The 23739-nt window shown below is 43.1% G+C and overlaps 1 protein-coding gene and 1 pseudogene across 1 annotated transcript; both read left to right on the top strand.

The window, feature by feature from the left end:
* Window positions 1–1038: 1038 nt before the first annotated feature.
* On the top strand, window positions 1039–1959 carry LOC120047141 (annotated as a pseudogene).
* An 11608-nt stretch (window positions 1960–13567) lies between these two features.
* Window positions 13568–22769, top strand: LOC120047140 (sialic acid-binding Ig-like lectin 5). The gene is made up of 7 exons (XM_038992675.1): window positions 13568–13942; window positions 19965–20285; window positions 20395–20655; window positions 20756–21037; window positions 21230–21356; window positions 21572–21653; window positions 21807–22769. Exons 1-7 carry the CDS (start codon window positions 13891–13893, stop codon window positions 22200–22202), a joined length of 1521 nt encoding a protein of 506 aa, XP_038848603.1. The 5' UTR covers window positions 13568–13890; the 3' UTR covers window positions 22203–22769.
* Window positions 22770–23739: the final 970 nt, after the last annotated feature.

Below are 23739 nucleotides of genomic sequence, written 5' to 3'. Positions count from 1 at the left end.
TTCACCCACCACTCTGACCACGAACGGCGATGTTCTTTGATATTACGTTGCACGCAGCGCGAGTCAGGTTGATGGAAACTCTACATTTTCACTTTGTCACAGTTGCTAACGAGTCTGTTTTGTTTCTAAACAACCAACCCATCTATTGAACCTCCTACAGTTTTGATAGCAGGCTTAGATGTCACTACTTATCTCCAAATTAAGCAGTTAGGGATAGTGTTGCCCAGACCTCAAGAGACAGATAAATATGTGTGTATTCTGGTGTTTGGACATGAATTGCCAATCAAGGATTAATTGAATTAAATCAATAAAGTGTTTAAGGGACAAATTACGTATTTCCTGCCTTGTTTACTATATCTGCATGCATATTGATAAGTTAACAACTATATGCTTAACAATAGTAAGACATTTCTATTCTACCAGTGCTGTGCTTCTGAGAAAGGATGGTTCCCCTTTAGCTCCCCGCAGCTGGTCTAGGGGTATAGTCAAGTACATGGGGCGACTCGGGATCGAGATAAACTTGAGGAACAGAAATCATCTTTGCTTCTGAGTTACTTGGTCACGTGGCATAAGACAAAGAGCCTCTGAGAGTGACCACAGTTCTTCAGTCCATCCTGTTCTTTTTGTATCTTCCAAGGGCACAGCTGTGTGGAGATATGAAGAGAACAGAGGCTAGCTTGAACAGAAAGGAGTAACGGAACTGGCGGCGTTATCACTTGTTTGTGCGCTAAGACCTCACACAGCCGATACACATAACCACAAGAAGAAAACAAGGTAGCTTATGATGCCCCGATCTGCCGGAAGGGTGGAACCAGCCATGACTAAGCATTTTTAGGTCTCCTATATAAGACCTCTGTATTTTCTGTATGATTAAGCTCTTGGTCTTACACTCGAGAGTGTGGGGTCGTCCAGCTTCATTACTGCAATTCTTATGAAATGAAGGTTGGTTGTTTGAAGAAATAACAAAGTCTCTCTCAGTTAGTTTTAAAATGTTTCTTAAATCATCCAGGATTGAAGCAGGTTTGTGGTGTTTGCTGTATGCCCTATGCTAATGACCTTCCTCCAGTCTCCTGCAGCCATGACGGCAGATGTTATACTGTATCTGACAGCCTGAACCTCCTGGAGACTTTCAAAGAGTCCATCGAGAACAACAAGCTCTACGTCAAAGATGTTGAGGAGGACCTCCTGATAAGCCGGATCAACCAGGCCGGATCTCCGAATCTCTGACCAGGAGGCTGCCTTCATCAACACCCTCCGTAAACTGGGGTCTGATGATGAAGGGACCGCCCTCCACCTCTACACCACCACTCCAGAAGAGCTGGCCATCTACCCAACCCCAAACACCCAGACTTCTGCCTGTGGGACCTGCCACCCATGCCCGCAGCCTCGCCCTTTGACCCGGAGGCGTAAATGGAGCGGGTCAAGTTCCTGCTGTACAACATGGTGGTCATGGCGTTCACTCAGAGTCTCCAGGCCAACAGCGTGATGGAGTTCCTGGAGTTCCTCTAGGTGCAGAGGGACATGGTGTACCTCAGAGAAGGACACGGAGAAGAGCCTGGAAGAGAGACGGGAGGCCAGCCTGAAGGTGCTGAAGGCCCAGGGGGTGGCCCTGCCTAAGGTGTTCATGATGAGTCCCTCCTGTCTGGAGAAACTTGACTTCCCAAACCTCCTGGATGAGAGGGAGAGAGACCTCCCAGAGATCAGAGCCCACACTTTCCTCCTGGCCCTGACCACTCTCTCCCAAGCCCTGTGTCACCCAGAAGAAGGACGCCTTCAAGCCCCGGTGTGGGCGGTCACCTCGCTCTGTGGTGGGGTGTCAGACATCCCTGTGCCCCTGGCGGCCTGCATGGCGGATGCCAGCATGTGAGGATGCTCACCAAGGCCAGGGCCTCGCTCTGTTTGGATGACGAGTCCGTAGAGTGTTTGGCAGGGCAAAGTGGCGTGGACCCTATTTCATGAACATGATTAACTGACTGTGTGAGCACTTTGTTTTCTAAGCCTTGAAATAATTGAGACATGGATTGTGTATGTGTGCCATTCAGAGGGTGAATGGGTAAGACAAAATGTTTAAGTGCCTTTGAACGGGGTATGGTAGTAGGTGCCAGGCTCAAAATTAGGAATGTGTTCTTAATGTTTTGTACACTCAGTGTATTTCAGTGGTGGTCGGTGCCATTTAAGATGAGGGAGGACGCTCATTTTTTTCATGAGCATGGCCATATTCTATTACAGCATTTTTCATGACTCATTCATATTCTATTCACCCAGTTCAATGTAACAGCAATAGGTTTAGGCTACCTGATATAAAAATGTTCCCTATACCCATCATGAGGTTGCTATGATGTAGGTGCACACAGGTCGAGAATTTAGGTCGAGAATATAGGTTTAGGTTTGCGGCCGGGAGTCCGCACCTTTGGGGGGGGGGGGGGGTACTGTCACGCCCTGACCTTAGTTATCTTTGTTTTCTTTATTATTTGGTTAGGTCAGGGTGTGACAAGGGGTGGTTTGTTTAGTTTTTGTATTGTCTAGGGGTTTTTCTAGTCTAGGTGTTTATATGTTTATATGTCTATGGTTGCTTAGATTGGTTCTCAATCAGAGGCAGCTGTTTATCGTGTCTCTGATTGGGGACCATATTTAGGTAGCCATATTCCTTGGTTATTTTGTGGGTTGTTATTCTTTGTTTAGTTGCCTGTTCTGCACTAGCCATATTGCTTCACGGTTCGTTTTGTTGTTTTGTTTAGTTCTGTTCAGTGTTCTCTCTTTTATTAAAGAGGTATGTTCACTAATCACGCTGCGCCTTGGTCTCCTCATTATGACGACCGTGACAATATGTTGATTTATGACACTGAAATGCATTTGACAAAATTACTACACACTGCCGATTCTTTATCAGGAATTGTTTGAGTTTATTTATTTTATTTTTACAGGGACAGTGCACATTAATCAACGTTTCAGTAAAAGTGCCGGTTTTAGCCAGCCGGCTAATTTTCAACCGCAGTCCCTGGGCAGGTTATTAAAAACAATTACAATATAGACAATAGCAGCATGGAACAAGACGTAGCATACAGACAGAGCAACATAGAACAAAAAGCAGCAAGACAAAATTCATAAAAGCAACAAAGTGTTTCCACACCTCACAAGTTACAGACAACAGACATGGAAAGCGGCAACACACAGCTAGGGACCATGTTCACAAATCTGATTGACCTTTTGTTGCCACCAATTTCTTCCTCTTCCGGCTGTGATCAGTTGCGTGATTATCATGACTCTTTATCAAGTCAGTAATGTAACAGTGAAAGAGTAATCATCACTCTTCAAAAGTGGGTCTGATATGTATGTTTTTATTTTTATTTAAGTAGGCAAGTCAATTAAGAACAAGTTCTTATTTACAATGACGGCCTACCCCGGCCGAACCCTAAACCGGACGATGCTGGGACAATTGTGCGCTGCTTGATTGGACTCCCAATCACAGCCGGTTGTGATATAGCCTGGAATCAAACCAGGGTCTGTAGTCACGCCTCTAGCACTGAGATGCAGTGCTTTAAACCGCTGCGTGACTAGGGAGTGAAATATGTTACTTGTTTTGAATAAGGTACAAATTAATCATTAAACACATTGAATACAGTCCAGTAAGCTCTGACATTGATAATAGGTGCATTCTGTAAAAACTCAGGAGAAGACCCAGATGCAGACAGTTTCGAAGTAACAAAAGTTTACTATAAAAACAGGGGGGGCAGGCAAACGACATGTCAAGGGCAGGCAGAGGTCAGTAGTCCAGTGCAGAGTCCGAAAGGTACAGAACGGCAGGCATTCTCAGGGCAGGCAGAGGTCAGTATTCCAGGGTGGTATGATAAGGTACAGAACGACAGGCAGGCTCGGGGTCAGGGCAGGTAGAATGGTCAAAAACTGGGAATGCTAGAAAACAGGAACTAGAGCCAGACAGGAGCACGGGAAAAACGCTTGTAGGCTTGACGAACCAAAACGAACTGGCAACAGACAACCAGAGAACACAGGTATAAGTACACTGGGGGTAATGGGGAAGATGGGCAACACCTGGAGGGGGGTGGAGACAAGCACAAAGACAGGTGAAATAGATTCAGGGTGTGACACATTCAGGGCCATAACTACATATGAGGAGACCTAGGTCCAGACATTTTGACTGCAACATAGGGACCAGAGAAATTCATGTTCATCACGCACCACTTTAGATCATTAGATGCTCCCAATAAAAATAAGTATCTGCAAAAACAAATCAATCGTTTTTTCCTCATTGGACCTGCGTTTACAATGTATCCAATTTCAGTTTGTGTGGTTGTTGGTTTAGCTTTCTGTAACTTGGTAGCAAGTACGGTCTGCATGTGTAGGCGCATATTGCGTCATGATTGCAAAGTGTCCCAATATATTTTCCAACTGTCCCGATATCTTTTCCAACTGTCTCGTTATATGGTTTTAATGTCCATTCTAGAACGCCCTTCTACCAAATAAGAAATAAATTTTCAACAATGCTGTGGTATAATATTCTATATCTGACTGGGTTCTAATTGCGCCTGCCTCTTTGCGAATGAGTGGAATCAGCAACAGTGGTTTGTTCTTTATGTTTGCTTACGTTCCCCGGATTTGCCTCCCAGGTTTGCATTTTTAGCAGCACATTCACCACTCTCTCAAATGGCTAAATCCGCCCTCTTGCAGCATAGGCTGAGGGACTGAGATGTGAAACGAACAACCCCAGCTCAGAGTCGCCTCAAGTAGGCAACTGGAGAAGCTGCTGACAGTGTGTTTGGGAGATGATGGAAAAAAGGCAATTTTAAAACCATCCCGTGACTCATGCCTTGTCTACAGACATCCTCCTGTCATGGAAATACAACACCATGTCGTAGAAATTACCACCAGGGACACCTGTACACATGTCGATCAGGAGCTACTCCTGGGCAGTCCCGTTTGTTCTCTTATATACTACAGACAAGTCATAACTGCATGATTTAGCTTATTCATCATTCATAATTAATTCATCATTAACAAAGTTAACCATTTTCACTGTAGTGTCCAAAACGTCTTTCAAGCTGTCAGGCATTCCTTAGGCAGCAAGAGCCTCTTGGTGGATGCTGCAGTGTACCCAAGTGGCGTCGGGAGCAACTGCTTGTACGCGTGTTACCACTCCACTATATCTCCCTGTCATGGCTTTTGCGCCATCAGTGCAGATACCAACACATCTCGACCACCAAAGTCCATTTGATGTCACAAGACTGTCCAGTACTTTAAAAAATATCCTCTCCTGTTTTCCTGTTTTCCAGTGGTTTGCAGAAGAGCTTGATGCATGCCTAGCCCAAAGAGGTTAATTGATCCCCCATAAACGTAACGGACATATAACAGGAGCTGTGCCAGGCCCGACACGTCTGTTGACTCATCCAGCTGTAAAGCATAGAATTCACTGGCTTGTATGCGAAGAACTAATTGTTTCAAAACATCTCCTGCCATGTCACTGATGGGTTGTGAAACAGTGTTGTTTGATGAAGACATTGTCTGTATAGTTTTTTGGGCCTTTTCCCCAGCATTGTCCCAGCCATATCTGCAGCAGCAGGAAGAATTAAGTCCTCCACAATAGTATGGGGCTTGCCTGTCCTAGCCACTCGGTACCTCACTATATAAGACTCTTCTAGCCCTTCTTATTAATGGTATCTGTTGCTTTTATACATGTCTTACTACTCGAAAGTCGTCTTAATTCTCGCTTAAAAAAACTCCCGTGGCTTATTTTTCAAATTGGCATGTTTTGTTTCTAAATGTCTACGCAAGAGTGCAGGTTTCATCGAGTTGTGAGATAGTACTTTTGCACATATAACACACTGTGGCTGAGGAAAGGCACTACTCCCAATATAAGTGAACCCCAAATCAATGTAGTTCTCATCATATTTGCGCCTCTTCGATGGTCCAACATCCCTGTCTGTTGTTCGGTGCTTTCCCGAGTAAGGGGGCAGTAGCTCTTCGGCTGCATCAGATTCACAATTGTCAGTGATTACTGATGCTAGCATTGGATGTGCTCGTGGAAGCAGAACAACTTGTGTCGTCAACAGGTGCAGGTGTAGTATTGCTGGTAGTAGCAGTACTACCAGTAGAGCTGGTATGTGTCTCTATGGACGCAGGCCTTACTTTTTTAAAACTATTTATCAATTTTCGAGCAAACGGAATGAGCAGCAGCTACGTTTGGCTACATACGGACCGTTAATGGAGTTCCCAAGAGAGAGTAACGGTTAATGTGATTGGATGTAAATTATTTGACTAGGCTACCTGTATTTTATATTGTGTTGTTATTTCACTGAACACTAGATGGTTTATTTGACTTTTGGCAGTGAAACGAGGCCATTCAGGCGAGAAAAAAGCCTCACCCAAATGTATAGCCCCGTTGGAAAATATAAATGGACTGTTTGAAAATGTGAAGAAATTATTATTATTATTATATATATTTTTTAAATGTGAATCACATTTTTATTTGGCGTACCCCCGACGACATTGCGCGTACCCCTGGGGTACGAGGCTTCTTCTCTCCAAGATCAGACCTTGAAACTGAGACATCGTTCTCAAAACAAATGCCTTGGAGTACTGCAAAATTGCAGATAATACAGGGAGGATTTCTCCCAGGCTTTCAATCAGTCATTTGCATGAACACAGAAATTGGTTATTAGAAAAGCACAAACATAAAAATGTCCATCACACCCCAAACAAACAAAAACCAACTCTCTGAGAACTGGTAAATAGTCACTTATAGGCCTACAATCATTCAGGTGGCTAGCTGCCGGCAGGGACTTCTATTGCAGTAATGTTGAAGGGCTCTCTGTCTAGAATTGCTTGGCCAGCTAGAAGGATAAAGTAAGAAGCTAACAGTAATAACTTTGCTTTACCGAGAGTAGGCTACTGAGACAGACAGTGATGTGGCACTCAGTGGTGAGGTTGTGGCAGGCTGCAATGCATGCAGGAGGAAGCAGAGGAGACAGAGAGAGAGAAGAAGAAGCAACCAGAGACAAATGTTAGTAAAATGCCTTGTGGTGTTCCCTGAGAAAATCTGTACTAATCTCATCATACAAGTTAGGAACTTCAAAAAATAAAATATATTTCAAATTGAACATCTCCACATGGCCTATACGTCCCTATAGGCAAAGGCCTACATTAAAATGCAATCAAAATGCCAACCATGCAGTTCTAAAATGTCATACGTTTTCGCTTATCAGTAGGAAAACAAAAGGTTACATTTATAGGGTTAGGGTTCCCACACGGCCATATTTCCATATTACAGTGCTTGTTAACAGAAATCAGATGGAAGACAGAGTGGACTATCTGTGCTAATTATCTATCTGCGTCTCTCTGAACACCTGTGTGTAAATGGAAGACAGACAACACAAACGTGTTGTCACTGAAAAATACTGTCGACTGCAATTGTGTTAAAACCAGTGTGTATTTTGCATTCGTGAAATTATTTAGATGTGATATGAAAGTAGAGGGATCTTATCTCGATTGTCCGCTGGAGTATATAGTTAACCCATTATCCACCTTTTTTACCGCTACATCACTGATATTATTACAGAATCATAAGTAATATTCTAATATTTCGTGTGAATGTGATAATACGATCATCTCTGTGCGCCATTGATATCTGTTTGTGCGGAGCTTGATTAGTAATGCCTAGGAATAAAAAACGTGAACACTATTGTTTGAGAAAAGCGATACACTATATATACAAAAGTATGTGGATACCAATTCAAATTAGTGGCTATTTCAGCAACACCCATTGCTGAAAGGTGTATAAAATCGAGCACAAAGCCATGCAATCTTCATACACAAACATTGACAGTAGAATGGCCCATACTGTGACTTTCAAAGTGTTACCATCATAGGATGACACCTTTCCAACAAGTTAGTTTGTCAAATTTCTGCGCTGCTAGAGCTGCCCCGGTCAACTGTAAATGTTGTTATTGTGAAGTGGAAACTTCTAGGAGCAACAATGGCTCAGCACTGAAGTGGTTGACCACACAAGCTCACAGACAAAGTGGTAGAGTAGGCCACACAAGCTTAGAGAAGGGACCGCAGAGTACTGAAGCGCGTAGCTCGTAAAAATCGTCTGTCCTCGGTTCCAACACTCACTACCGAGTTCCAAACGGCCTCTGGAAGCAACGTCAGCACAAGAACTGTTCCTCATGAGCTTCATGAAATGTGTTTCCATGGCCGAGCAGCCGCACACAATTCTAAGATCCCCATGCGCAATGCTGGAGTGGTGCAAAGCTCGCTACCATTGTACTCTGAAGCAGTGGAAACTCATTTTCTGGACTGATAAATCACCCTTCACCAACTGGCAGTCCTACGGACAAATCTGTGTTTGGCTGATGCCAGGAGAACGCTATCTGCCAGAATGCATAGTGCCAACTGTAAAGTTTGGTTGAGGAGGAATAATGGTCTGCGGCTGTTTTTCATGGTTTGGGCTATATTAATGCTACAGCATACAATGACATTCTAGATGATTTTGTGCTTCCAAATTTGTGGCAACAGTTTGGAGAAGGCCCTTTCCTGTTTCAGCATGAAACTCACTATCCCCAGACGTTGTGCTCCCGTGCACAAAGCGAAGTCAAAACAGAAATGGTTGGTTGAGATCGTTGTGGAAGAACTTGTCTGGCCTGCACAGAGCCCTGACCTCAACCCCATCGAACACCTTTGGGATGAATTGGAACAGAGACTGCGAGCCAGGCTTAATCGCCAACGTTAGTGCCCTACCTCACTAATGTTCTTGTGGCTGATTGCTAAGCAATTCCCTGCAGCAATGTTCCAACATCTAGTAGAAATCCTTCCCAGAGGAGTGGAGGCTGTTATAACAGCAAAGGAGGGACCAACTCTATATCAATGCCCATGGTTTTGAAATGAGATGTTCAATGAAAAGGTGTCCACATACTTTTGGTAATGTATTGTATGTATGAAGATTTGATGATTTTATGCAATTCATCATTACAACTGACTGAACAGTCACTGATTTTAGGTGTCAATGTGAATTCTTTCTCATATTTCCCCCCTTTCAGAGATATAACATTACAATGGAATAGCTAATAAGCTATGTGCTTTTAGATCGACTGAGGTGAATGAACCTACATCAACCAAGGTGATAATATCTGGGATAATTTTTGCTTGTTTTCTCTGTAATCCAAATAACTTTTAAAAAAAGTATTGTATAGAAATGCAGTAAAATGCTTAAACTTTTTTTTTTAAATACCACCTACGGACCTCACTAAAATTCAAAACCTGGTAACTGAAAACGTACTTTTATGTTTGTTGCATTTTCACACTGTGATTCAAGTAAACTTCCAAAACGGCACCCTGCTTCTCATAGAGTTATTTGAGTGTTTAGCTAACTGGATAAGGGCTACTGTACATTTAGCGAGTCCAGTATAGGAGTATTGTGTGTAGATTGATGAGGGGAAAACATTTATGTAATCCATTTTAGAATACGGCTTTAACGTAACAAAATGTGGAGAAAGTCAAGGGGTCTGAATACTTTCCGAATGCACTATATATCTTTATCCAATGCGAGGCATTCTCCATATTATTCACATTTAGTGTAATGTTACAATAATACAACCGTCTTATGAGTATAATGCTTCTGAGTATTAACAGTGCAGCCTCTCTGATAGAAACTGTGAAATAAAACTCACTCTGAATATAAGAGCTATGGGGATTGAAGTGTTAGTCAAAGTTATTTGATGGGTCTGGATTGATGGGTTTGTTGATGGGTTTGGGTTGATTATGGTCTATATACAGTACAGTAAGGCTGTACTGTATATAGGACTGCTGCGCAGAAGAAATGCCATGCTGCGCAGACGCAAAAGATTGAACTTCACTGAGTTCGCTCCATTAGTTTGCACTATATAGATCAAACATTTTTCTGTGATCAAATCAACATTGTAAACTGGGTGGTCCGAGCCCTGAATGCTGATTGGTTGACAGCAGTGGTATATCAGACCATATAACACGGGTATGACAAAACAATTACATTTACTGCTCTAATTACGTTGGTAACCAGTTTACAATAGCAATAAGGCACCTCGGGGATTTGTGATGTATGGCCATTATACAGTCGTGGCCAAAAGTTTTGAGAATGACACAAATATTAATTTCCACAAAGTTTGCTGCTTCATGGAATACTAAAGTATAATTACAAGCATTTCATAAGTGTCAAAGGCTTTTATTGACAATTACATGAAGTTGATGCAAAGAGTCAATATTTGCAGTGTTGACCCTTCTTTTTCAAGGCCTCTGCAATCCGTCCTGGCATGCTGTCAATTAACTTCTGGGCCACATCCTCACTGATGGCAGCCCATTCTTGCATAATCAATGCTTGGAGTTTGTCAGAATTTGTGGGGTTTTGTTTGTCCACCCGCCTCTTGAGGATTGACCACAAATTCTCAATGGGATTAAGGTCTGGGGAGTTTCCTGGCCATGGACCCAAAATATCAATGTTTTGTTCCCCGAGCCACTTAGTTATCACTTTTGCCTTATGGCAAGGTGCTCCATCATGCTGGAAAAGGCATTGTTTGTCACCAAACTGTTCCTGGATGGTTGGGAGAAGTTGCTCTCATGTTGGTACCATTCTTTATTCATGGCTGTGTTCTTAGGCAAAATTGTGAGTGAGCCCACTCCCTTGGCTGAGAAGCAACCCCACACATGAATGGTCTCAGGATGCTTTACTGTTGGCATGACACAGGACTGATGGTAGCGCTCACCTTGTCTTCTCCGGCCAAGCTTTTTTTCCGGATGCCCCAAACAATCGGAAAAGGGATTCATCAGAGAAAATGACTTTACCCCAGTCCTCAGCAGTCCAGTCCCTGTACCTTTTGCAGAATATCAGTCTGTCCCTGATGTTTTTCCTGGAGAGAAGTGGCTACTTTGCTTCCCTTCTTGACACCAGGCCATCCTCCAAAAGTCTTCGCCTCACTGTGCGTGCAGATGCACTCACACCTGCCTGCTGCCATTCCTGAGCAAGCTCTGTACTGGTGGTGCCCCGATCCCACAGCTGAATCAACTTTAGGAGACGGTCCTGGCGCTTGCTGGACTTTCTGGGGCGCCCTTAAGCCTTTTTCACAACAATTGAACCGCTCTCCTTGAAGTTCTTGATGATCCGATAAATGGTTGATTTAGGTGCAATCTTACTGGCAGCAATATCCTTGCCTGTGAAGCCCTTTTTGTGCAAAGCAATGATGACGGCACGTGTTTCCTTGCAGGTAACCATGATTGACAGAGGAAGAACAATGATTCCAAGCACCAGCCTCCTTTTGAAGCTTCCAGTCTGTTATTCGAACTCAATCAGCATGACAGAGTGATCTCCAGCCTTGTCCTCGTCAACACTCACACCTGTGTTAACGAGAGAATCACTGACATGATGTCAGCTGGTCCTTTTGTGGCAGGGCTGAAATGCAGTGGAAATGTTTTTGTTGGGATTCAGTTCACTTGCATGGCAAAGAGGGACTTTGCAATGCATTGCAATTCATCTGATCACTCTTCATAACATTCTGGAGTATATGCAAATTGCCATCATACAAACTGAGGCAGCAAACTTTGTGAAAATTAATATTTGTGTCATTCTCAAAACTTTTGGCCACGACTGTACTATGGCAAAGGTCTGTGTCCAGGCACTCTACGTTGCAATGCGTCATGCTTAAGAACAGCCCTTAGCCGTAGTATATTGGCCATATGCAACACCTTCTTGGGCCTTATTGCTTAATTATATTATATATATTATATTAGCCCCTTTTCAATGCGACAAACCAAAACAAATCTAACTTTGCAAGATTGAGTCTGTGATTTTGTTGTAGTCAGAGCCAGAGCGCAATGGAGTAGAATTAGTATTTCACGAGTGGTCTTTCAATCACTGGTGAGTGAATGTGCTTTTAAGATCAGTTCAGATAACGCAGAGCCGTGTGCACATTTGTTGATATTATTTATTGTTGGCGAGATATTAGCCCAGTTATAGATAAGTGTCGGTCAGCAATGGGGAGTTACTGCTTCCTACAAGAGCACAAAACGTATAGGCTACATTTCAAACTGTCTTTCAAAAGCTGGTCAGGTAAAAAGCTTATGTCTTAATTAAAAGGGCAGTGTTGTGTTTTGAGAGCGGCTTGAATATGCAAATAAGATAATAGGCAGTGGGGTAGCCTACATTATCTAATTCTCTGTGTGGTAGTAATAATAATACATTTTATATTCTAAAGTGGTTTGTTGCATCATACAACACAATACAATGCAATTTACTATTTGGCCCATGCTGTTACAGATCAAGTAAAAAATCATTAATTCATGTCAAGCCCTTCATAATGTAATTTTTACAATAAAAGTATCATGCAATGTAGGCATGCAATGAACACCACACATAGGCTACTCTAGGCTAAATCAAAGAAGTCAAAAGCTATTTCCATGTGAAAATATTATGGGATTTGTTCCATTGGTGTTGTTGGTAGGCCTACATTATGTTCAAAAAGCCACAATAGCCTATTGGCTACTGTCTAAAACTGTAAGGGTACACCCTCAGTGTTCACTGTAGACGTGCGACAGAAGTTGCACAAAATTCTCACAACATTCAAGTTTCTGCTCAAAAGAGACAAAATGTGCTCAGTGCCCCCAAAACATTGAGGGAACATTGGCTGGGTGATATGCAATACAGAGGGACTTCCTAGACTGCAGCACCGGGTTAGAGGGAGGAGTAACAGACTGGGGACATGAAGTGACAGTTCACACCCATCAGAGACTCACACAGGGTTCACAGTCAACAGGAAGAGAGAGCACACAGAGAGAGGTAATGTGCTGATTCAGTCTTATTCTCTGCATGGCTAAACCAACTGTTAAAGTACTTGGGAGAAGAAAAAACTCTGGATATTACTTGAAATGATTTAACAAAACTAGTAACTCTTTGGTCCTTGGTAGAAAATATTGGTACTTTCTCATATTTGTTACAATGAATGTCCATGTCTAATAAATTTGGTTTATAAATAAATTCCAGTCAATTGTGGTAAAATAAAGCATTACTAGGACATATTCTTTCTGTGCATGAAATTAAAGTTGAAAAAATGTGCAAAGAAGGTTGTAAAAATCAGAAACGTTTCAAGAAACATTCACGTCAGATGTTATGAACGCCTATGTAGTCTCCTTGCACCGCTGGGAATGGGATGTGTAGTTATTATCATAACATTATTTATCATGTTATTCTATACTCTCTGTGCTCCAGACCTGTGGAAACAGACAAGGTGACCAGAGAAAGAGGTGAAAAAGGACAGACACTGGTGTTGTGGTTGATTGATGAGGCAGTGGAGGCGGGATGTGGGTCCTCATCTGGGCAGCTCTACTCTTCTCTCGGAGAGAGAGAGCAACATGTCAAAGTAGGGTCCCTTTTATCATTAAAGTATTGTCAATATTGAAATCCTTAGTAGCTGTATAGATGTGGTAACACATTTTAATCCAAACTGATTCTGTACCATCAAAAATGTTACGAACAAGTGAAGTGCTTTCTGTATTACTCATGTCTGTATTAATTTCCCTCCATCAGAACAGGTAGCACCACCAACAGCAAGACCCTGGAGAATCACCTTCAGTCCAGCAGAGAAAACAGTAGAGAAGGGACTATGTGCTGTTATTTCATGTACCTTCACTCACCCTGATCACGTAGAGCCTACCACTGCAATATGGTTCAAGTGCCCTAAAAATGGCAAATGTGGTCAGGATGAAAACATAATTTTCCACTCCAAAGATCCCTCTAAAGCTCAGGAGGGTTATAAACATAGAGTGTATCTACTGGAGACAGACCTGACAAAGGGGAACTGTAGTGTGATCATCAACGACATCAGAGAGAATGATGCTGGACAGTATCAATACAGAATGATAGGAGGACCATATACATACCCACAGAAAATGAAAATCAAAGTGACAGGTACAGCATGACTATTACTGTTAGCTACTTTGACATGACTAGTACTATAGTTAAATATGTACACTGACTTTAACATACAGGTACATACAGTGCCTTGCGAAAGTATTCACCCCCATTGGCATTTTTCCTATTTTGTTGCTTTACAACGTGGAATCAAAATAGATTTTTGTGGGGTTTGTATCATTTGATTTACACAACATGCCTACCACTTTGAAGATGCAAAGTATTTTTTATTGTGAAACAAACAAGAAATAAATTTAAAAAACAGAAAACTTGAGCGTGCATAACTATTCACCCCCCCCAAGTCAATACTTTGTAGAGCCACCTTTTGCAGCAATTACAGCTGCAAGTCTCTTGGGGTATGTCTCTATAAGCTTGGCACATCAAGCCACTGGGATTTTTGCCCATTCAAGGCAAAACTGCTCCAGCTCCTTCAAGTTGGATGGGTTCCTGCTGGTGTACAGCAATCTTTAAGTCATACCACAGATTCTCAATTGGATTGAGGTCTGGGCTTTGACTAGGCCATTCCAAGACATTTAAATGTTTCCCCTTAAACCACTTGAGTGTTGCTTTAGCAGTATGCTTAGGGTCATTGTCCTGCTGGAAGGTGAACCTCCGTCTCAGTCTAAAATCTCTGGATGACTGAAACAGGTATTTAGTGCCGTCCATCACTCCTTCAATTCTGACCAGTTTCCCAGTCCCTGCCGATGAAAAACATCCCCACAGCATTTTTATTTATTTTATTTCACCTTTATTTAACCAGGTAGGCCAGTTGAGAACAAGTTCTCATTTACAACTGTGACCTGGCCAAGCTAAAGCAATGCAGTGCGACAAAAACAACAGAGTTACACATAAACAGACGTACAGTCAAAAACACAATAGAAAAATATTTGTATAGTGTGTGCAAATGTAGAAGAGTAGGGAGGTAAGGTAATAAATAGGCTACAGAGGCAAAATAATTACAATTTAGCATTAACACTGGAGTGACAGATGTGCAGATGATGATGTGCAAGTAGAGATACTGGGGTGCAAAAGAGCAAGAGGATAAATAACAATATGTGGATGAGGTAGTTGGGTGTGCTATTTACAGATTGGTTGTGTACAGCTGCTCTGACAGCTGATGCTTAAAGTTAGAGAGGGAGATATAAGACTCCAGCTTCAGAGATTTTTGCAATTCGTTCCAGTTATTGGCAGCAGAGAACTAGAAGGAAAGGCGGCCAAAGGAAGTGTTGGCTTTGGGGATGACCAGTGCAATATACCTGCTGGAGCGCGTGCTATGGGTGGGTGTTGTTATGGTGACCAGTGAGCTGAGATAATGCGGGGCTTTACCTAGCAAAGACTTATAGATGACCTGGAGCCAGTCGGTTTGGTGACGAATGTGTAGTGAAGGCCAGCCAACGAGAGCATACAGGTTGCAGTGGTGGGTAGTATATGGGGCTTTCGTGACAAAACGGATGACACTGATAGACAACAGCCCGTTAGCCTAGTAGAGTGTTGGGGCCTATTTTGTAAAGGACATCGCAAAGTCAAGGATAGTCAGTTTTAACGAGGGTATGTTTGGCAGTGTGAGTGAAGGAGGCTTTGTTGCGAAATAGGAAGCCAATTCTAGATTTAATTTTGGATTGGAGATGCTTAATGTGAGTCTGGAAGGAGAGTTTACAGTACAACCAGGCAAGTAGGTATTTGTAGTTGTCCACATATTCTAGGTCAGAACCATCCAGAGTAGTGATGCTAGTCGGGGGGGGGGGGGGGGGGGGGGGGTTGGCGGGCAGCAATCGGTTGAAGAGCATGCACTTATTTTTACTAGCATTTAAAAGCAGTTGGATGCCACGGAAGGAGTGTTGTATGGCGTTGAAGCTCGTTTGGAGGTTTGTTTGCACAGTGTCCAAAGAAGGGCCAGATGTATACAGAATGGTGTTGTCTGTGTAGAGGTGGATCAGAGAATCACCAGCAGCAAGAGCGACATCATTGATATATACAGAGAAAAGAATGCCCGATAATTTAACCCTGTGGCACCCCCATAGAGACTTCCAAAGGTCCAGACAACAGGCCCTCCGATTTGACACACTGAAGAAGTTGGTGAACCAGGCGAGGCAGTCATTTGAGAAGCCAAGGCTATTGAGTCTGCCGATAAGAATGCGGTGATTGACAGAGTCGAAAGCCTTGGCCAGTCAATGAAGATGGCTGCACAGTATTATCTCTTATCGATGGCGGTTATGATATCGTTTAGGACCTTGAGCATGGCTGAGGTGCATCCATGACCAGCTCGGAAACCAGATTGCATAGTGGAGAAGGTACAGTGGGATTCGAAATGGTCGGGGGATCTGTTAACTTGGCTTTCGAAGATTTTAGAAAGGTAGGGCAGGATGGATATAGGTCTATAACAGTTTGGGTCTAGAGTGTCTCCCCCTTTGAAGAGGGGGATGACCGCGGCAGCTTTCCAATCTTTGGGGATCTCAGACGATACGAAAGAGGTTGAATAGGCTAGTAATAGGGGTTGCAACAATTGCGGCGGATAATTTTAGAATGAGAGGGTCCAGATTGTCTAGCCCAGCTGATTTGTAGGGATCCAGATTTTGCAGCTCTTTCAGAACATCAGCTGTCTGGATTTGGGTGAAGGAGAATCGGGGGGGGGGGGGGGGGCAAGTTGCCGCAGGGGGTGCTGAGATGTTGGCCGGGGTAGGATTAGCCAAGTGGAAAGCATGGCCAGCCGTGGAAAAATGCTTATTGAAATGATCGATTATCGTATATTTATCGGTGGTGACAGTGTTTCCTATCCTCAGTGCAGTGGGCAGCTGGGAAGAGGTGCTCTTATTCTCCATGTACTCTACAGTGTCCCAAAACTTTTGGGAATTAGTGCTACAGGAAGCAAATTTCTGTTTGAAAAAGCTAGCCTTAGCTTTCCTAACTATCTGAGTATATTGGTTCCTGACTTCCCTGAAAAGTTGTATAGCACGGGGGCTATTTTATGCTAATGCAGAATGCCACCGGATTTTTTTGTGCTGGTCAAGGGCTTTCAACCAAGGGATATATCTGTTCTTAATTTAAACTTTTTTGAATGGGGCATGCTTATTTAAGATGGAGCGGAAAGCACTTTTAAAGAGCAAACAGGCATCCTCTACTGACGGGATGAGGTCAATATCCTTCCAGGATACCCGGGCCAGGTTGATTAGAAAGGCCTGCTCGCTGAAGTGTTTTAGGGAGCGTTTGACAGTGATGAGGGGTGGTCGTTTGAACGTGGACCCATTACGCACGCAGGCAATGAGGCAGTGATTGCTGAGATCCTGGTTGAAAACAGCAGAGGTGTATTTAGAGGGCAAGTTGGACAGGATGATATCTAAGAGGGTGTCCATGGTTACGGATTTAGGGTTGTACCTGGTAGGTTCCTTGATAATTTGTGTGAGATTGAGGGCATCTACCTTAGATTGTAGGATGGCCGGGGTGTTAAAACTACTTAGGGCTAGGGGACAGTATCTTGAATTTCCGCCTGTCTGACGTGCCCAAAGGGAACTGCATGTCCCAGTTTAGATCACCTAACAGTACAAACTCTGAAGATAGATGGGAGGCGATCAATTCACATGTGGTGTCCAGGGCACAGCTGGGGGCTGAAGGGGGTCTATAACAAGCGGCAACGGCGAGAGACTTGTTTCTGGAAAGGTGGATATTTAAAAGTAGAAGCTCGAATTGTTTGGGCACAGACCTGGATAGTATGACAGAACTCTGCAGGCTAACTCCGCCCGCTTTGGCAGTTCTATCTTGTCGGGAAATGTTAGAGTTAGGGACGGAAATTTCAATAATATTAACATGCTTGAAACCAATACTTTTACTGTTACAGAAGTCAGCAAATGAGAGCGCCTGGGTAATGGGAGTGATGCTGGGGGCTGCAGGGACTGGGTTAACCTCTACATCACCAGAGGAACAGAGGAGGAGTAGGATAAGAGTACGGCTAAAGGCTAAAAGAACTGGTCGTCTAGTGCGTTCAGAACAGAGAGTAAAAGGAGCAGGTTTCTGGGCGCAGAAGAATAAATTCAAGGCATAATGTACAGACAAGGGTATGGTAATATGTGAGTACAGTGGAGGTAAGCCTAGGCATTGCATGACGATGAGAGGTTTTGTCTCTTTATGCCAAGTGCGGTCACCGCATGTGTGTGGGGGGGGGGGGGGGGGGGTTGGAACAAAAGGGCTAGCTAAGGGATATTGAGCAGGGCTGGAGGCTCTACAGTGAAATAAGACAAATCACTAACCAAAACAGCAATAGATAAGGCATATTGACATTAGGGAGAGGCATGTGTAGCCGAGTGATCATAGGGTCTAGTGAGTAGCTAGGCGAGCTGGAGACATGGCGATTCAGACAGCTAGCAGGCCGGGGCTAGCAGGCTAGCAGATGGGCCTCAGGTGGACGTCGCAACGGGAGAGCCTGTTGAAACCCCCTCAGACGGTTACATCGGCAGACCAGTCATAATGGATTAGCTGGGCTCCGTGTCGGCAGTAAAGGGTCCTGGCCAATTGGCAAAAGAGGTTATTGAAGCCCAGGAATTGTCTGATGGATCTCTTCAGCTAGCCGGGAGATGGGCCTAGCTCCAGGCTTGCTCCAGGCTAACTGGTGCTTGCTTCTGGATAGAGACGTAAGCCAGGAGTAGCCACTCGGATAGCAGCTAGCTAGCTGCGATGATCCAGAGTAAATGTTCAGAGCTGCGGTAGGAATCCGGAGATGTGGTAGAGAAAAGCAGTCCGATATGCTCTGGGTTGATATCGCGCTGTGCAGACTGGCAGGAATTGACCAGGCTGAGGCTGGCAGATGTCCGAGTTAACGGTGATGGCCGCTAGCAGTGGCTAACTGACTACTAGCTAGTTAGCTGGCTAGCTCTGAAGGGGGTTCCGGTTCTAAAGTATAAAAAATAGCAGATAAATACTACATTGGGTGAGGTGGGTTGCAGGAGAGTATGTTCAGTCCGTAGATGGAAATTGAGAATAAAAATATATACAAAGAAAAGCGTTATATACACAGGACGGGACAAGACAATGAAAACAGACATGCCACTGCTACGCCATCTTGGATACAGAAAAATGTATGCTGCCACCACCGTACTTCACTGTGTGGACGGTGTTCTCGTGGTGATGAGAGGTGTTGGGTTTGTGCCAAACATAGCGTTTTCCTTGATGGCCAAAAAAACTCAATTTTAGTCTCATCTGACCAGAGTAACTTCTTCCATATGTTTGGGGAGTCTCCCACATGCCTTTTGGTGAACACTAAACGTGTTTGCTTATTTTTTTCTATAAGCAATGGCTTTTTCTTGGCAGGTTTGTTTTCGGTGCCATATTTTTTCCATTTTTTAATAATGGATTTTCTTATTCTTTTATAACCCAACCCTGATCTGTATTTATCCACAACTTTGTCCCTGACCTGTTTGGAGCGCTCCTTGGTCTTTGTGGTGCCCCTTGCTTAGTGGTGTTGCAGACTCTGGGGCCTTTCAGAACAGGTGTATATATACTGAGATCATGTGACAGATCATGTGACACACAGGTGGACTTTATTTGATTAATTATGTGACTTCTGAAGGTAATTGGTTGCGCCAGATCTTATTTAGGGGCTTCATAGCAAAGGGGGTGAATAGATATGCACACACCACTTTTCCGTTTTTTATTTTTTGAAACAAGTAATTTTTTTAATTTCACTTCACCAATTTGGACAATTTTGTGTATGTCCACTACATGAAATCCAAATAAAATCTATTTAAGTTACAGGTTGTAATGCAACAAAATAGGAAAAATGCCAAGGGGGTGAATACTTTTGCAAGGCACTGTACCTCCAATTCACAAATGACAAGATTCCCCTCACCAAGTCTCCCTTTTCAAAGTCTGCTTTTTTCTAAACAATGGCGGTATTTTTGGGGCATTATTTGGAGCAGTTTAACAGGGGTAGCATAGTTAGTATGCTGTAACAATGTGTCTGATTATGTTCCTCTGATGTCTGGTACACAGATGTTAATTTAACATCTGAGTTTGTATTTCCTGTGTCCAGATCTGACCCAGAAGCCCTCAGTGTTGACTCCTTCTCTGACAGAGGGAGAACCAGCTTCTCTGACCTGCACCGCCCCGGGGATCTGCTCTGGAACTCCTCCTAACATCACATGGACATGGAGAGGGACAGGAGACAACATCACTGCGCTCAGAGACAACACCACTATACAAAAGAGAGAGGATTTGACCAGCGTCACAACAACCCACTTCTCAACTTTGACCTTTATCCCCTCAGCTAACGATCACAGCACCGAGGTCACATGTCTGGTGACCTTCAATGGCAGTGTCACCACTAAGAAGACACTGAAATTGAATGTGACATGTAAGAACTGTACATTATATGACCTTAATTTCACAACACATTCTTTCATTGTGATTCAGCAGTTATATTTCATGAACATGATTACCTGCATATGCACTTTGTTTTCTAGTTGTGAAGGAACCCAAGATCTCTGGATGTAACACAGTGAGAGAGGGTGATACCCTGAATCTGACCTGCAGTGTTGACAGCTACCCACCATCATCTAACTTCAACTGGAGTAAGAATGGGACAACAGCTTTGGAACAGAAAAACTCTGGACTGGCCGCTCTAGTTGTCTCTAACTTGACAAGAGAACTTGCTGGGGATTATGTGTGTAGAGCTCAACACCTCAACAGGACTCTGACAGCTTCCATTGTTGTCACTGTGATGTGTGAGTACAAACAACACTGTACAAACCTGATTAAAAATAGCTTGAAACATGTTTACTTGAAATTGTCCATGATATATCTTCCCCCTCTGTCTCTCTTTAGACCATCCAGTGATTCTCAATGCTTCTGGGTGTGTCATCCAGGCCAAGGTCATGACCTGTGTGTGTGTCAGTCAGGGGGTCCCCTTACCTCTCATAGGCTGGCTTAACACTGAGGAGTACTCCCTGACTAAATCAGTGTTGAGGTCCTCAGTGAACACCACCATCAGGATGCATGTCGGAAACCACACCAACACTACTGTGGAGTGTGTCAGCACAAATGAAGTGGGCAGAGTGAGAGAGAAGCTGCAAGTCACCCAAAAAGAGAGCCAAGGAAAGCAAGGAGGTAAAGGTATAAGTTGTTACTTTGTTAGAGAGCAACAGCTTCCCAATCCCACCCATTGTGTATGCAGCATAGAGGATTTATATGCTTAGAGTGAGAAAATATAATGTTATTATTTCATTTAAAAAGAAAATCAGAGGATACAAAGTATTGTGAGCCACTCCTAAAAACATACATGCTTTGTTCTCTTCATAGAGGAAGTATCTAAAGACATCTTGGCTATGCTGTCGGACCCACCACTGATTGCTGCATTTGCGATTGGTGCCGCCTTCTCAGCCACCATCTGTTGTATCTTCCTGTGTTTGACAGGGAAATGTAAAAGGTACATGCATTCTATTACTGAAGTACAGTTAGTGTTAACTGAGTGTTGTTTTTAAAATCAATTGCAGATTGTCTTTAGAAATTCAGATTTACTATCAAGAGAATCAGATACATTGTCAAAAGTGCCAATGCCTTGCACCATATTGTAATGGAAGTGCTTGCTAACCCCTCCAGAATATAGTTATTGAGAAATGTCATTACTAATATTTTCCTTAGACAAAAACAGAGGATCTCAAAGGACTCAGACTCCAAAAGCCCTTTCATGAACCTGGAGATGGTGGCATGTGAAGACCAACAGGTGCAGTATCAGTTAATTTCTTTAATCAGCTTAACCAACATTCAGTTAGCATTGACATGCCAACAGGAGTTTACAAGACAGCATAAGCAGATCTGGGACCACCAAGCTAATAAAAGACTCCTAACACAGTGCTTTCTGTAATCTACTCCATAGATGGATGCAGGACAGGCTGTTGGTGGTGAACAGACCCCTCTGCAGGTGGTGCTGAGGGAGGGAGCTGAAAACGGAGGGACCCAGACCAGTGGAGCCGCGGGAAAATCTTCCACAAGGGAAGAACCAAATGAAGTGGACTACGCCAGCATCAACTACTCCCTGCTGAAGAAGAAGACTCCTGAGGAGGCAGAGAAGAAGACCACCACCACAGAGTCAGAGTACGCCAAAATCAAACGAGAGATGAAGAATGAAGGGGATGAAGATGGAGGAGAGGGGAGTGGAATGATGATGATGGGGAACGACGTGGAGAAAGAGAACGGTAAGCCAGCAGCAGAGACAGATGAGGATACAGCGCTTTACTCCAACGTCAAGGCTATTATGGGTGGTGGTGAGTGACACAGATATTTTTGCTAGAAACGTGGGGGATAGAATGCAGTATTGTACAGCCATGGGTTCTTATATAATTTTCTGAATCCAGATTGAAAGTTCTATGATGATACTGGGACTTTTGTTCAACTGAAACTACTGTAGTTTTGGTGTTGTTTCCTCATGTGCTGAATCCAGTTTGAATGTTTTACGATAGTACAGAGATGTTGTTTAATAACTGAAACTACTGTAGTTAATAGTTTTGGTAAATGCTTTGTTTTACAGCCCTGTGTCAGATGGTACTGTATGTATCTGGTGGTTGTACATTTTCAATAAGAATATTTTCTAGTTGTACATAGAAGAATGTTCTGGGTATGTTTTGTAATGTTTTTCAAGGAAGTGTCATTTTACTTTTGTAACGATTCTGTTTTGTCACCATGAGGAAGGATTGACAAAGATGTGGTTTGGAAAAGTAGAGAGGTCAAACCATTTCTGTTTTTTCTCCTCTTTCCTTTAATTTTTGTGGGTGGGGATATTAGGTAGTATGTGTGGTTGTAACCAAACTCTTTCTGTAAATAGGATACTGATTTACTGCAGAAAATGTTGACATAATGTAATAAAGAATTCTCATTTTGGGCTAGCCAGAGAGCTCAAATGAAATGAATCAAGAAAAAAAGTGCATTGTGCTTTTAAAAGTTGTGTGTTATAGACGGGTTGGTTGTTTAGCAACCAAACAGACACGTGTACAGCTATGGAGTACAACTGGGTTGGCTTAGATGGTTGACAACATGTAAACTATATATTGTCTCTAATGTTTATTGAAAATACATATACATTTGCACAATGTCTCTCAAATAAGTTGTAACAGTTGTTGGTTAGCTAGCTAACACATTTTTTAGATATTAGATTAGCATATACGTGACATCAGTCAAAACAAGATGTGGTATCAAGAACAAGATAAAACTAGCTGAAACGACCCACCTACGATTCCCCACATGGCAGCTTCGTGTCGTTGTTGCTAGATATCTGGCCATCCAGAATCACGACAACACACGGCCTTCTGCCCCATTAAAGCGTGCATATTGTTTTCGTGACATTGTCAGCTAACCCGTATTGCAGAAAATTTTATCTTTTAAGTATGCATTATTTCAACATTGTTTTATATTGAGGCACTAACTAACTTTTAATGGTTGTGTATTTTAAGTTGTTTGTTCTCTGTAATCTGTTCAAAGCATGTTTAAATTGTGTATTTTTTGGGCTATTTCCAACCTACCATCTCCACAAATGTCATTCAACAGTAATTATAGGCTACCGATGGTATAAATCAGGGATGGGCAACTTTGATGGGGGTGGGGGCCACAAAAAGTCCGAACTGATCATGGGCGGCAGCAGTAACTCACGGGTCTGCCTACCCACACATGTAGTCAGAGCCAGCCCTAGCCTTTTGGGGGCCCTAGGCAAAATGTTGTTTACCCACCTTACGAGCACAATATTTTAGGGACACTTCTTGACTGCAGAGAAAAAAAATGTTTTTAGAGTTAATTTCCTGCAATTCTACACATTTTTC

This window comes from Salvelinus namaycush, chromosome 5 (assembly GCF_016432855.1).
Source record: "Salvelinus namaycush isolate Seneca chromosome 5, SaNama_1.0, whole genome shotgun sequence".
Taxonomy (NCBI): domain Eukaryota; kingdom Metazoa; phylum Chordata; class Actinopteri; order Salmoniformes; family Salmonidae; genus Salvelinus; species Salvelinus namaycush.
This window is presented reverse-complemented; position numbering and strand designations above follow the sequence as displayed.